This window comes from Montipora foliosa, chromosome 2, assembly GCF_036669935.1.
Source record: "Montipora foliosa isolate CH-2021 chromosome 2, ASM3666993v2, whole genome shotgun sequence".
Classification (NCBI taxonomy): domain Eukaryota; kingdom Metazoa; phylum Cnidaria; class Anthozoa; order Scleractinia; family Acroporidae; genus Montipora; species Montipora foliosa.
Window position 1 is genome coordinate 46,487,440 of NC_090870.1, and position 15,374 is coordinate 46,502,813.

General features: G+C 38.1%; 3 protein-coding genes across 6 annotated transcripts in view; 2 read left to right on the plus strand and 1 right to left on the minus strand.

Annotated features, from left to right (window-relative positions):
- The window catches only part of LOC137993313 (E3 ubiquitin-protein ligase UBR4-like), a 120,931-nt gene extending 120,074 nt beyond the window's left edge, over nt 1-857 (plus strand). For all 3 annotated transcript variants that reach the window (XM_068839073.1, XM_068839074.1, XM_068839075.1), the window contains exon 108: nt 611-857. In XM_068839073.1, the coding sequence (XP_068695174.1) occupies nt 611-678 (68 nt within the window). In that variant the 3' untranslated portion in view covers nt 679-857. The remainder of the gene's footprint in view (nt 1-610) is intronic.
- A 2,592-nt stretch (nt 858-3,449) lies between these two features.
- On the minus strand, nt 3,450-9,992 carry LOC137993324 (mini-chromosome maintenance complex-binding protein-like). The gene is made up of 2 exons (XM_068839093.1): nt 9,446-9,992; nt 3,450-5,267 (listed from the first exon to the last, which is right to left on the minus strand). The coding sequence occupies exons 1-2, from the start codon at nt 9,975-9,977 to the stop codon at nt 3,955-3,957; spliced, it is 1,845 nt and encodes a 614-aa protein (XP_068695194.1). The 5' UTR covers nt 9,978-9,992; the 3' UTR covers nt 3,450-3,954.
- A 112-nt stretch (nt 9,993-10,104) lies between these two features.
- The window catches only part of LOC137993337 (calcium load-activated calcium channel-like), a 6,141-nt gene continuing 871 nt past the window's right edge, over nt 10,105-15,374 (plus strand). The window contains exons 1-6 of one of the 2 annotated variants that reach the window (XM_068839107.1): nt 10,105-10,234; nt 12,628-12,705; nt 13,378-13,440; nt 13,542-13,588; nt 13,901-13,968; nt 14,782-14,926. In XM_068839107.1, coding sequence (XP_068695208.1) covers nt 10,174-10,234; nt 12,628-12,705; nt 13,378-13,440; nt 13,542-13,588; nt 13,901-13,968; nt 14,782-14,926 — 462 coding nt within the window. In that variant the 5' untranslated portion in view covers nt 10,105-10,173. Of the gene's footprint in view, nt 10,235-10,349; nt 10,402-12,627; nt 12,706-13,377; nt 13,441-13,541; nt 13,589-13,900; nt 13,969-14,781; nt 14,927-15,374 lie in introns of those variants that run through there. The other variant, XM_068839108.1, reaches the window with a different exon arrangement.

Sequence of the window (15,374 nt, forward strand, 5' to 3'; positions counted from 1 at the left end):
ATTTCCGGTGGTCGTTTCTCTCCGGAAATACGTCTGCGTTCGCAGGCTAGTGCAAGCCAAATCTTATTTAAAAACTTGTTTAAAAGTAGCTTTGTCTGATCTGTGCCATTACATAGACTTAGTATTTGCTCCCGCTATGGTACCATGTTTCGCGTAATCTCGCTTCTACGGATGGATTTCTCTCTGAGGACATCGACTTGATGGAGGCTAGCTTTTTTGTTTTGGTTTTTTTTTTTTTTTTTTTTTTTTTTTTTTTTTTTTGCAATCTCATCATTTTATGACAAACAGTAGCCTGCCGTTTGCCATTAAACGTTTCCCGTACACGCAATGGTAAATTTCTCTCGTCTCCAATATCGATTAGGAAGAAGCGCAAACAGCCTTGACATTGTTTTTGGGGAGGGGGAGCGTTGAGGAGATTTACTTAACGACAATAAGTTGTTCAGACTTGAACAAAGAAGTTAAAATGCCCCATCTGCCTCTTGGCAAGCTATAACGGACACGCATTGACGTAGTGGGCGTGCCATCTGCCTCTTGGCAACCTAAAATGCGGATACCCTGCTGGTTATGTTTTTGTGTACGTTATATTTAAGCTTGTCCTGTTTAATTTCAGGTATGCTACCTGACATTCCACAGCCAGACAGCTTCATTGCCGAGGTCCTCTCTTTACTGCCAAAGTGAAACGAGCTTTTTAGTGTTTGACAAAAATGAAACTGATGTAGGGGAAGAGATTTTTTTCTGATGAGAAGACTTAAAAGACATTTGAAGATTTCCTGCTAGTTTTTACTTCTTTAGTCAATTCTTAAATAATCGCGCTGTTGTTAATCCAGAAGAAATCGAATTAAAAGTGTTCCGTGATACTTTTTGTGCCGTTTTTATTCCATTACATCTCTCAGATAGCACGCAGACAAGGACTAGTCAATTTATCATTCCTTGTTATCCATTTAACAAATAGATTCCATGTTGCCGTGCGTCTGTTCAGTAATAATCGCAGATGACGTAAAAATTTGGTAAGAACAAAAAAGTGGCACACGAGGCGATAGCCGACTATGTCACTAATCTTCCTACCACATTTGAGGTCTTCTGTGATCTGCTACTGAACCGGCACACGGCAACCTGGAATCTATTTGTTTTATAATGAAGAATGAAAGTGCACCTATGAACAAAAAATCAGTTCTCCTCTTTTTTGAATTACAAAACTATGTTAACTAGGCACTAAGTGACCTAAGTTTTCAGCCTTGATTTAAAAAAGACACCTGTTTATTTTAAGTGGACTTTTCCTATAATTTTCCTGTAAAATCTTGAGAGAGCTGGATCGAGGAGAAAATAACGTCAAAGAGGACTCACCAGTTTAAGAGAGCAATGCGTGTGTTTCAGACTTTAACTAGTGTTCTGCATAATTATAAAGTAAACTGCATTTACACGCTAGAATTTTAAGCTGGTGAGTAAATGACGTCACTTTCTCTAGATCCAACCCCCTCAGGTCCAATCGGTCAGTTTTAAACGTGAGCATAGCGGACAGTAAATCCAGAAGTTACACTCAAAGTAAGCAGCCTTTGGGTAAAAATCAAAGGTCAATATTGCCAGTCAGGAGTTAAACTCACTCCTTTACCCCTGAGAGTGAGACTTAATAGATTTTACTCTGTCTAACGTCTTACTTTTCTAGGGGGGGAGGGGGGGCGTCCTAGGGCGTTTGAGGTGTGAATGAGTTAAATCAAGGACGGTGCCTACTATTGTTATTGCGCATACGTTCTGCGCATCTCGAAATACTGTGATTTCCTATCAGCTGTGCTTATTAATACAGGGATATTTTTTCACGGTTCAAAACTATGCGGAGGAAGCAGAACTTAGCAAGTGCTCTTGGTAAACAAAAAGAAAATTGGGGGTAACCATGCATTTTTCAGAGATAACTTAAGTTTCAATTTGGCAAAGAATGCCATACATTTCTTTGTATTTTAAAGCTTTCTGCAAATATTGTTGATTGATTATCCTCGAAAAATGTGTGGTTACCCCCAATTTTCTTTTTGGATTTCAATGATACTTGTTAAGATCTGCTTTTCCCGCATATTCAGTAAACCGTGCAAAAATACCTTTGAATTAGTAGGCACCGTCCTTAAAACGCACTTTCTAAACTATTTATGATGACATCAGTTATGTTTTTGCCCTCAAATAGATCGTACGTGGGAATCATTCAAAATGTGTGCATTATTGAGCTTTTTATATCACGAAAGAACTACCGGTATCTTATTGTACCATGTTGCCATAGCAACTGAAGAGTCATCCAAACCCCCTCTCCCCCCCTCCAAATCATTCCATCTTTAGACTCTTGCATCCCAAAAGTGGCTCAGGAACTCACTTGAAGTGTGATCAGTTGGTTCATTGAAAGTGTATCAATACAAGTTCACTTGAGTAGTTCAAGAGCTACCACCACAGTTGGAAAAGTTAAGGTGGCTTTGAATCCACCCCAAAGGGGTTTAAGGACTCTTGGCATTGAACCTTCCTATCACTATTTTATAAACATTTTCAGTTGTTTATTATAATCTACGGTCATTTCAACCATTAAGCAGTGACTTTGAATGTCATTTCCCTAGATTCACAAATTTAACAGTACCTCACCAATGGTACTGACTCTACATATGATTTTAATGCAACTGAACATTTGGAAACCTAACAGTCCACAGCTCGACATTTGGTTTAAATAAGGGCCTTACCGCATTTCCCATTAAATCATGTTAACTGGTTTACCACCATTAACATAGAGATGGCAGATCAGCAGAAATTCATCTCAAATTAAAGGAGGTCTGTCACACCTAATTTGTTTGCCTGTAGAATGCTAAACGATGTCATAAGAGTATTTGAAAAGCCAGAAATGATCGAAGACCATTTAATTCCTGCCTACTGTTGTTATGGATAGCATTGAAAAACTTTTGTGACGTACCCTTGCTATGGTCATCTGCCACCTTCCTTCCCTTCATAGGCCCATTAAGCCCATTCACTGTATTTTTTCCTTCCTTTTCATCAGCCAACAGCCCACCACCTCACCTGCAAATAACTGCCTACAAATAAGTGTTTTGCTGCAAATAATATTCTGCTCATGCATAATTGCAACCATCCTTTGGTATGAAAATATTCGCTGTCCTGAGCATTCAGAAAGTGATTTCATTGTTGGGAATTGTGAAAAACAAGCTTAGTCATTGAATGACAAAACTATTATTGAACTCGGTTATCGCAAAATATCGTGATTTGTCAGTGTCTCGCAGATCATTTGCCGAAGCCGGTCTTCTCGCCACTGACAAATCACAATATTTTTCTCAACTTCGCCCAATAATTGTTAATTGTCTACTGTTGTTAGGGATAGCATTGAAAAACTACTGCGCAAGACATCAGCCACCTTCCATTCATAGGCCCATGAACTTAGCCACAATCAAAATAAGGCGTATCAATTGACAGAATCACCGTAACTCCAATTTTATTTGAGAACGAGCAAGTTGTTTACCCCTCAAGGCTCAACCGTACATCATTATCAAACTTTTTCTTTTCTTTGAAAAGGAAACTTCCTAAGGGTATTACAAAGGTCAAACTGCATATCGGAGCAAGAAGGTCAATAAAAGTTTGTATACATTTTAACAGAGTTCTCATACTGTCATAAAGTAGCACTTCAAACTGGAGCTGACACTCCCCATTGAGTTTGGCTTATGATGTGATCACTTTTACCAGTGTTTCCACATTTAGGAAGAAAAGCAGTGTTGTTGCCCTAGGCAACACACTTTGCACTTGAGTGGCCTAATAAAACAATCAAGTCTGAAGATAAGTCCTTTTTCTTAACAGAGTATTATTGACTGTCAATGAACATGTTTTTTTTGTCCTATGGCATATTATGGATTTTAGTTGACAATGAAGGCAATTAACTTGCGTTAATAATTTATTGAAAAGGAAAATCAAGCACAGACAAGAAACTTAGTTTCCAGAATTAGACGCTAGTCTTGCTCTTCTTTCTGCCTCCATCTCCTTAACACGTTTCCACATTTCTGGTGTCAAAGTACTTTGCCCACAACTTAGAGCCATCAGTCGAGACATCAGCAGTAAGAGATGAAAATCCTCTACAGTCATGTTGCTGTGATCTTGCTGTCTGCTCTTCACAAAATCATTTTGTAGGACCTCTTGCATTTCTGAAGACAGTGAGTACGCAGCCACTCGTGCCATACCCAAGAAGGCTTGCATGCGCTCCAGGGTATCCAAATGGACACTTCTGAGGGCAATCTGTGCTGGTTGCACTGGGTTTTGTGCTCTGAGGACCACATGGCAATCAGATGGAAGAAGAGACTTGCCTTCAGAGAGAACTAACACTAGAAGGTTGGTGGTAAACTCAGCTTTGTAAAAATTAAAGTCATACTCGAGTTTCTGCCATGAGATGACATTCCCAAGAGCTGTAACATTTTTCACACCATTTGCGTCAAGTTGGCCTGCTTCTAAAGCCGTCTCATCCACCATCAAGTTTGTGCTTTCTGATAACTGCAAGATACCACTCTTCAGACGATTTGCTGTGTAATCCTTCCGTGGCACAAAACTCAGAGTATTCATGTTTTTAAGTGTCATGGATAAATAATGACACTTGGGAACAAGCTGCTCAACAACTTTGTGTAATTCTTGTGGAAATGACTGAGATGTTGGACAGCCACTGATATTGAGTGCAAACTTTCCAACAGGCATGATTCCAGACCAGTTGTAGACTGATGAAACCAAGTGAAGAAGTATGTACTCTGCAGTCAGGACATCTCCATAAGCTACTTGAGTCAACAAGGATAACAATTCTCCTCTGATTCCAGCAAATTGTCCCATAAGTTGCGAAGAGGACTCACCCTTGATATCATCAGGGATGCATGGGTTGGAGTGTGTCAAACGACGGTATGTTAAGCAGTGGAGACGTGGTACAAGTGAAGGTGGGGGATGGTGGGCAGCTTCTTCCTCAGGAGTGACCAAGTCACCTGGACATGGGTCCATTGAATTAGAGCTGTTTGGGCCACTGAGGTGGTCAGAAATTACAGCAATGCCAGGATCAACGGAGAGGATTCCAATGAACTCAACCATGTCATTGACTTTGAATGAGCTCTCTTGATCGTACAAGTGAACTAAGCATGCTGGACCATGTTCATTGGCTAGGGGGAAATTCAGATCAGGACCCTGTGAATCAGTTGGGGCCTCACTGCCACTAGCTGTTTCACCAGGTCTGGCCCTCTTAGTTTCCATAGTTGAGGGATCACTGTCAATGCCTAGAGTAAAAACAAATTTTCAAAAAAGGCATTAAATTTGGAATCCTAACTAATATAATCTGAGCAAACCCCAATGATAAAACTTTGTAACAATCACAAGTGGCCAAAATGTACAAACAGTAAATGGCAGCCAACTGCAGCAAACTTTAGTGAGTTGTACAAAGAACAATAAATTAGGTAATACAAGAAAAAGGCCAAAACATTTTTCTCCTTTGGCTTAATCCTGTTGCCCTTTATTTGTGCTAAAAACTTGCAACAGGTCTTAGTGGACATTAATAATAATGGTTTATTGAACTCTCTTGCAGTATCAAAACACTGAATTAACGAGCTATATTTACAATATTTACATAAGTTAAAATAGAAAATACATGTCTAAGAATATTTGAACATGAAAAAGTCCTGACTGCAATTGGTTCGACAGGCAGTATGATTATGGAACAAATATGTTTCATCCTGTTTTCCTCTTAGGTGGTAGCCAACGTCTCTATCATGTTTCCTTGGTAGTAGTTTGTGTAAAGGATGGGATTCTGATGCCTTGATATTGTTCATATACTTGGTACATAATGATATGCGTCTACTTGCTAATGTCTCAAGTTTTGCCACCCTAAGGGACTGATCATAGCTTTCAGCTTCAGGGTATATTATCCTCAGGGCTCTGCTTTGTATAGACTCAACTCTATCCGACAGACAATCAGCAATTGATTGCCAGATTGGTATAGCATATTCCAGGACAGGACAAATAGTAGACAGGTAGACCTTTAAGATGTTTTCAGGTTCAACCACGGATCTCTTTAGTAAGCGTAACGAGTAAAGTTTCTTTGATGATTTTTTTTACAATATAGTCGATATGACTGTTCCACTTAAGATCATTGTCTATGTAGCCTCCCAGTAACTTGTAAGACTTAACACACTCAACAACAGAATCTCCAATCTCCAATGCGAATTGGTCTTACACTAAAATTCGGATATGCCATAAAGTTAATTATCATTTCCTTGCATTTAGCAGGGTTTAACTTCATTCTATGTGAAGTAGAAAAGCGATGCACATCGTCGGCTACCATATTTACCCATTGACACCTAAACCGGCCAAAACCGGCCGCGCGCGATGACCCCTGAAATACCTAAACCGGCCAAAACCGGCCGCACAAAATGGCGTCTTGATCGGAGTTGATCTTAGGCCTCTACCCAGTCTAAATTTTTTGTTGTTATGGAGATTTAGAAGGATAATTGACCAATCATTTGCCGTGTTGTGAGCATATTTTGACAGCTGATAAGAGACCCCACAAGGGCTGGCTTTTTGCCCTTTCGATCTCGCGATCAAATTACGCGAAAACAACAGCCGATGCGCCAGATAGCGCACCGAACGATGGGGATATTCATGCTTTTTTTTTTCGGATTCGGAGGATCTAGGGATCTAAGGGATCTTTTATGGTTTTCCTGTAAGAGGAGGGGATATTAGAAACAAAAATTTTGATTTAGATGGCTTTAAAAGTGACGAAGAAGACGGTGAAAACCTAGAGACCGATGATAAACAAGAAGCTCGCTGGAATGATCAGCTCGATAGTATTCGTGGCAGCCACTGCTCGGTATTTCGTTTTAGATAATCAGAATGAATTAAATATTTTTCCTAGTTTTCATAGGAGATGATCTATGGGAATTAATGGTAAACGAAACGAGTAGGTATGCCTGTCAAAAACTGTTAAAACCCCCAGGCGCATTACCTTTTTTCATGGAGTAAGCCGCGCAGAATTAAAGGCCTTCGTAGCAATTAACGTCATAATGGGCATTGATTTGCTCCGAAATTTAGCTTTATATTGATCAACCGATGGATTTTTTGCAAATAACAAGTTTTTTTTGTCCTAACATAAATTGGTAATCGAAGGAATTTTCACCTTCGGCATACCTCGGAAGATCAGTGTCTTCAACAAATAAATCAATCCGATCGTGCGTTTATATTCCGTAAATGCGAGAATACCTCCAGCGATTTTCTCTGTTGGTTTTCTTGTGTTTTGTAAGTTATCTTTCAGTGAAAGTTTTCGAAAGAGCACTTTTGTACACAATTTGACCTTGTTTGTTCTCTCATGAAACATGATAGTGATCAATTAACTAAATTAATCTTGCGGTTTTGTGCACGTGTATTTCGACAAACAGAAAGCTCCTCGTGAAATTTTGTTTCGGCAGCGGCGTTTGGGCATAATTTTTGCACTTATACCTGCAAGAAAACAAAGCGATTGGAATAAATTTCAAGAAATTTTTATCCATTGAGTGGTTAGATTTAACTGTAAATTGCACAAGGCATATTTTGAGTTATAAGATATATTTTTCAAGCGCTTTGTTTAGTTAGCGATCAAAAACTTTCTTGAATGCTTAACGCGCGCTGCTTCGAAAATTCTACCTTTACATTTTCAGTTGAGCCTTAGGACGTGTTTTCAATCACTTTTTAGCAATATTTTTACATCATCTGGAAGTTCACTGTTTCTTCTTCAAGGTGAACTTAATTCTAGAACTCAGTATCTTGTGTACATTTACTGCGCATATGGTTTATTTTTAACGCTCGCTTTCCACTGCAAAACCTCGCAAATTTTCCAAGTTTCTTACACATCACACACACGGCACGCGAATTTTTCAATGGGTTTATATAACTGATGGAATTTCTTGGAAGAACCTCTAATGCGGTTGTATCATCGACAAATTTTGTTTGCAGGTGCCAATGACATAGAAGGCAATTCGTCATCACAGCGAATAAGACCTTGCACATAATCAGATCATTAATTGGGACTGACTCCCAGGAGCTCCCCATTGATGAGTAAAATCGTCTGGCGTTAGACAGAGTAAAATACTAAGTCTGGCCAGTTTAGGCCGGTTTGGACATCAAAGGGTTAAGCCCTTTACCATTATTTTTCTCCAGCTCAACCACCCTTCAGGTGCAGCACTTGAGAAAAGCCCCATACTGTTATCTGGGACAAGTATATTTCCCTGACCTCTTGCCCACCAAAAACTTGAAAGGTGTCAAGAATCATATATACATATTTTATTATAAAGATATTGATGAAATACCAGGATTTCTCCTTTTACTAAAAAATCATATCTTCACCGCGCGCGGTGAACATATCATTTTTATCTTTCACATGTGAGGATATAGGTGTTGTCATGGTAACCTACACGATTAGCCAATAAAACGCGAGCTTTCTCTTCATTGTAAGATACTCTTGTGCTTTAATATAATTCTTGTCTACTACATTAACATTTTTATTGCGAAATTTGACATTATCATGATTTGTTTTTCATAACTTTCATATCTTGTTTCATGTTACACAACATACTCGAAGATAAAATTCGTATCCCCGCGCGGCCATGTAATATCCTCTATATATAAATTCTGTTTTAACCCAGGCAAGTGGATGAACCACTCATGTGAGTAGGTCATAAATTTTGCCTGCCCAATTTTGCCTGCAGGGTTTTTGGTGAGCAGGAGAGCATATTAACCCATTGACTCCTGTACTGCCACCCACTGACAAGTAAAATCGTCTGGCGTTAGACAGAGTAAAATTGATTAAGGGCGCTTTCCATTTGACAGGACTGACTGGCCAGACCAGGCATTTGGAAGGACGAACTCTTACAACTCCTTCAAATTAATACTCTTCGAAGATGATATACACTCCTCCAGAAAAATGTGAGGGATAGTCATGCAAGTGTTCCTTCAAATTGTTGCATTTGTTTTGCAAATTAACGGGTCTGGCCGGCCAGTTCTGACAGAAGGAAAGCGCCCTTAGTCTCACTCCCACCACAGAATGCGTTAATATTTAAGAAAAAATAACTATTAAATGCACACAATCATTTACTTCACTAGACCTCAAGGTGGTGATGTTTCACATTTTCGAGGTGAGGACTGGCACCTAATAACATATTAAAAGCCATGTCGTTGTGTTTAGGTAAACAAAGTATACATTATTTCAAAAAGGCATTTGCTTACAAGAAATGGATATAATTATTGGATGGTATATTTGGCCTGACGTTGTCAACTTGTGACCCCATGATGGGGGATACAAACCTGTTTGATAATCCGAGCATTCGAAAGACTGTACAGAATGGTTTTTATCACGAAATCAAATTCCCAGAATACCGGTATGCCTGGGTTGTCCCAGCCCCCTTCAGACTGCATAATTAAACACACTAACCATTTTGATCATCCTGATCCATTTCTTCATCAAGCCCTCTCTTAATACCCGAGCTTCTCTCCACAGTCATTCCATGGCTCTGTGATGGAACATTCTTCCCTGCAAACTTTCGCTTTGCCCATTCTGTTTCGCCAGGTATCGGAACACAGTAAAATGTATGCCTTTCTTTGGTCACATTTCTCGTTGACTCAAGCATCAGCTGGAAATTCTCAGGGCAGGTAATGACGTCTTGATACATTCCACATCGCAAGCTCGACGTATTGTCGGCCTTGTTGATGGTTTCAAAAACAGCCAGGAAGAATTCAGGATCAAACATGTCTTGAACCATGCATCGAAATCGCACAAGGCTATTGGATTTCAGCAAGTGGCAAGGCCTGTCGTTTAGCGAAGGAACGCGATGAAGAGCATCGTTTTCTTGCAATCGGTTCGAGAAGAATTCGCGAACCCGTTCATGATCCGGTTTGCCAGTTTCGCAGAAGATTCCCTCGGCTACACTCAACGGGTTTGTGAGCCAATCTTCAATACAAGGCATGATTAATAGCAGTTTTGTACAAAACAAAATTGCTCTCCTATTGTTTCTCCCTCTCGTGGTCAGATTTCGCGGGAAAAATTAGAATGCAATCACACATGCCCAAATATATGGACTGCTAACAGTCTGTTTGCAGGCTCAAAAGACAGCGTCTCTTCACTTTGAAGCAATAATTATTCTTGTCCTAAAAGACCATAAAATGTTAGCTGATACCGTTCTTATTCTGGTTATTTCGGTTGCTACTGCTCTTCTGTCTGAAGGTGAGTAACCCTTATAGATTACAGCGGTGATCAAGGGCCTGTAATCTTGATTTCTATTGGCCGTTAATGTTAGATGGGTAATGCATTACACTGAAGTTATTGCAGGATTTCGGAATGTTAACATGTATTAATGTGCTTAGAAAGTACTTGTAGCCCCCTTGCAAAAGGTAAAATTTTTATATAGAGAAATTTGTTAAGTTTAACGATTTTGTTTCGGTTAAACAAGCAAACAAACAAAAAGCATTGGGCATGGTTACATGCTCCTCCATGCCAGTTTAGCCATAGGAACCCCAAGTTTTGCTTACAGTAAGAGAATTACTGTGTGTGTGATCGTAAAAGTCCTTTAAAATAGATTCTACTTCTTCCCCTAACGAAGTAGAAGCCACCTAAAAATCGCCTTAAAATGTGACCAATCAGTCCCCAGAATACAAATTATATCATATAAACCAAAATAGAGAGGTAAGTGATACAATCTATTTTATTGAGAAGAACTTTACGATCTCGCATACATTCTCTTGTTGTAAGTAGAGCTTGGGTTACCTGTTACCAAATTTTTACATACACTGAAAGTACCGAAGTGATTGGCAGCCGTTCCAATTTTCGTGAAGTATGTTAAATTCATCTACAAATTATGTTCATTCTTGTGTTTATATACATGTATTTTTGGTGTAAAGCAACTGATGTCTGAGTAAATTTTTTCAGTAAAGTGTTGGTTTAGAATTACTGTAGGGCTTTGAAAGGTTTGTGTTTAACTGATTCTCCAAATGGTCTGGATAGCACAAGTGTTACTAATATTTTAAAAAATACAACCACACTTTTGAATTTTCGGAACATGTTTCGATGTTTCAAACATCATCTTCAGCCATAGAGAGTGTAACATTAAAATTTTTTACAAGATAATTCGTATATAGATATAACTATCAATACAATGATTCTTTGTAGATTAAATGTTCGTTACAAGTACGTAAAATTCAAACGAACAAACAATATTATAGAGAACATAACTAACATAACGGTAAAAGTTTAAAAGTGTAATGCTAAACTGACATGATCAACTTGTTTGTTGAGTTCGGGTTTCAACCGCTCAATATGGAAGCTCTCCTTGATTTTGAGTTGATAGAAAGAAGTATAATAATAATTTCTATCAACTCAAAATCAAGGAGAGCTTCCATATTGAGCGGTTGAAACCCGAACTCAACAAACAAGTTGATCATGTCAGTTTAGCATTACACTTTTAAACTTTTACCGTTATGTCAGTTGTGTTCTCTATAATATTGTTGGTTCGTTTGAATTTTACGTACTTGTAACGAACATTTAATCTAAAAAGAATCATTGTATTGATAGTTATATACATATACGAATTATCTTGTAAAAAATTTTAATGTTACACTCTCTATGGCTGAAGATGATGTTTGAAACATCGAAACATGTTCCGAAAATTCAAAAGTGTGGTTGTATTTTTTAACTGATTCTGCTTGCATTGTAAGATCAGCGTAAACCATCAGGTGGGTTGAAGACAAAGCAATAGTGCTCTCTTGAAACGTACTTAAGTATATTTGAAGTAAGGTACATGTGTAGCTGTAGGCTTCTTTGGACTTCATGAATCCCTTGGATTTCTTTGAATTAATATTGATGAAACTTCATCCCACTGCCAGTGATTAAGATGCAGCGAATTCTTCTTATTTTTGCAAAGTTTCTAAATCACAGGCCGCTGGTCTGAAGGCTTTTGAATCACAAAATGGCAGACGGGTTTTAGGCACTCATTTTTAATATGGCTGATAAACAGTATTTGAGATGAAGAACTGATTTCAAAAGCACCGACAAGCAATATTCAAGTCCAAGTATGCATTAAGTTTTTAAAATTAATGGTTAATTACATGTATTTTTCAAAACCTTGACCACCACTTTGTACCTGTAGATGCATTGTTGTTATTATAAAAAAAACTTGTCATCTTTGGTAGTGCAGCTTGTGAACTACAGTACACAGTTATAATCAGTCATGTACGTTATTTCTCACATTGAGGAGGGTTGGAGGAATGGCTCTTTTTGTTTGTTATCTCTGATGCTCAATGTGACTGTGTGTTATGCAATTTATTACAAGCCATATTAATTTTGTGTTGATTTGACTATTTGAACTGTGTGATGTGGCTCTAATCAAAGCCCAGAGATAACCATCATTCACGTTGTAGTCTCCAGTAGCCCATTAGTAAGAGCATCCAGCTAGATTGTGTAGGGTTGTGTGTTGGAAACAGGTTTGGAACTCGATTTTGTTTTACGGTAGTTCCATTCGGGCATCACATACATGTACAGTGTACACTGTATTCTCTGTGTCGTTCATCATTGATAATACAGTACTTATCACAGCTTGATGTATTTCTGTTTTTCCCCCCAAGGAATTACCTACTTGATGGTTTACAGAACAGACAAATACAAAAAATTAACTGCAGAGGTTGAGAAGGACAGCAAAAAGTGTGAGTTGGCTCTCCTAGCCCTTTTGCTGTTGTACTTAAATCATTAATTTTATATCGTGGTGTTCTCTATGTACCCAAATAAAGTATGTATCACTGTGTAAAACCAAGAGCACTAGACCCTCTCTAAAATGACCAGGCTACAGTACATGTATTTCCTAATGAGTAACAAATCTTGTGCATTGTGAGCCTCATGTGGAGGTAAAAAATCCTTTGCTTAAACAGCATTTAAAAGTACACTAAAGATGTACAGTATACTGTAGATTCAATGTACAGTACATTTGTATGTTATTTAGACTTATAAAAAATACAATGTACCCTGATTTGCCTTTGTTTCCTTCAGGCATTTATAATTCTTTAAATCTACATGTAAAGCAATGCTCCACATGTACATGTATCTTTGCAAAGGTCATTTGCTGAAAGCTGTACATCTCTTGGCTTCCTTGACTTAAACTAGGAAGGAACTACAGTAAGACTACAGACATACAAAAATGGTTTTGCGATACTGAGCACAAGTGGACATGCAATCATGTACATGCCCACAAAATCAATATACAAGTTTCCTGTATAACATCATTCTGATCACTGTAGCTGTTAGATTTTTTAGTATGTTGTTAACTTCATTAACTTGCACTTTTAAACTGCATTAGTTAATAGTTCTTTCTTGGTCTACAGTGGAAAAAAGAAAAGAAACTATATCGGATGTACCTAGGCAAGGAGGACAGAAGAAAAAAATGGGTAAGTGTTTTTAAAAATTATTATAATTGTTTGCAGAAGTATCGTATTTGGTCTACAGTACATCTACAGCTGTAATGCTGTCTGGTTATTTTTTTAATTAGAAAGAGTCGAAGAGAAGCTGAAAAACCACAATAGAGATCTTTCAATGGTAAGTAATGCATAATACATGTACACTTGTGGAATGGGGACTTCATCATCCCCTCTTCCATGGGCAACCCTGCAGCATTTGATTTTTTTTTTTTTTTTCGCTTAAATTCTACTCGCCCTGCATAAAATGCCCTAAAAGATTATTCAAATGCTTTGTTTCAGGTGATTACCTAAGTGCTGTTGTACATTTTTATCATTGTGTGTTTGGGCTTGAAAGGTTAAATTGTACTTCTTGCATTTTGTGTAGTGCCCCGTGTGAAAATACTACATGCAAAAATGTATCAACTTGAGAACATCTCCATCTCTCTTGTAGGTTAAAATGAAGTCCATATTTGCCATTGGATTTACATTCACAGCCCTCATTGGCATGTTTAATTCTATGTAAGAAAATCTCAACTCTCTGCAACTGTTCCTTGGTATTAAAATGCTAGAGTGTACATGATTGTGTAATTTTAGCTCATTGTATTATTATTATTGATTCACTCTCACGAAGGGCTAACACTTGAAATGTCAGCTTTCAAATTTCTCTACGGTGGTCAATTTACCATTACATCAACCCAGCTGTTAATTTAAAACCCATTTCTGTGTTTCACATTGCCACCAACTCAGCACCACAGTTTATTTAGAGACTAAACCCCTTTATCCATTTTAAGCAACTGGGCCCAGAAAGTTGAGAAAGTACATATAAGAATGAATGATTTAATGGTCAACTTAACCCCCTCCAAGCACAGCACTCTACAACAAGCGGCTGATTTCATTCATGATTGGTCTCAAGAAAACCATCTGCAACTAAATCCAATCAAGTGCAAGGAGATTCGCACGTGCTTCAAGCGCCCCCCCCCCCCCCCCCCCCCCCACCTTCCTTGTTTCTCTCAGGTCGCCATAGAAGGGGATAAGTTCGAAATAGTATCTTCTGCTAAAGTTCTTGGTGTTGTCATAAGCAGCGATCTCAAATGGTCTGCGCACATCGACTCAATCACGACTAAGGCTGCCAAGAGACTTTATCTCTTAAGACAACTTAATAAGCACGCGGGAATCGCTCATAGTGACCTTTTAAGATTCTACTGTAGTGTTATTATTATTTTTATTATTTATTTTATTTTATTTTATTTATTTTTTATTTTTATTATTATTATTATTATTTTTTTTTTTTTTTTTTTTATTTTTAAATCGGTATGTTGCTTTTTTTCTTAGCTTTGATGGCAGAGTAGTAGCGAAGCTACCATTTGTTCCTCACTCTTGGCTGCAGGGTTTGTCTCATCGTAACCTGATGGGTAATGACTTTACAGATTGCTCTTTTATCTTCCTCTACATACTCTGTACCATGTCAGTCAGACAGGTTTGTATCCATTGGGTCACTTGTAATCAGGTCCTTGCTTTTATCATTGAAGTCAGTGTATTTACTTGTTGAAATGCAGCACTGTTCATTAATATTTTTTGGCAGTTGTTGGTGGTTTCACTGAGTTACTCATGAGCAGAATATTATTTGCAGCAAAACACAGATGGACGGTAGTATGCATGAGCAGAACAATATTTGTTGTCAGTTATTTGCAGGGACTCATGTGGTGGGCTGTCAACCAATTATAACGTAACTTTTATAATATTGGTAAATGCTTATGGCGGCTTTATTATAAAAATTTATTATTTATACTTAATAAAAATATGGTGAAATATTAACCCATTCACTCCAGGATGCCCTCAGTTGATGAGTAAAGTCATCCGTCATTAGAGTGTATTGGATCAGGAGTCAATGGGTTAAATGATTTGCATTCGATGACTGTGTGTAT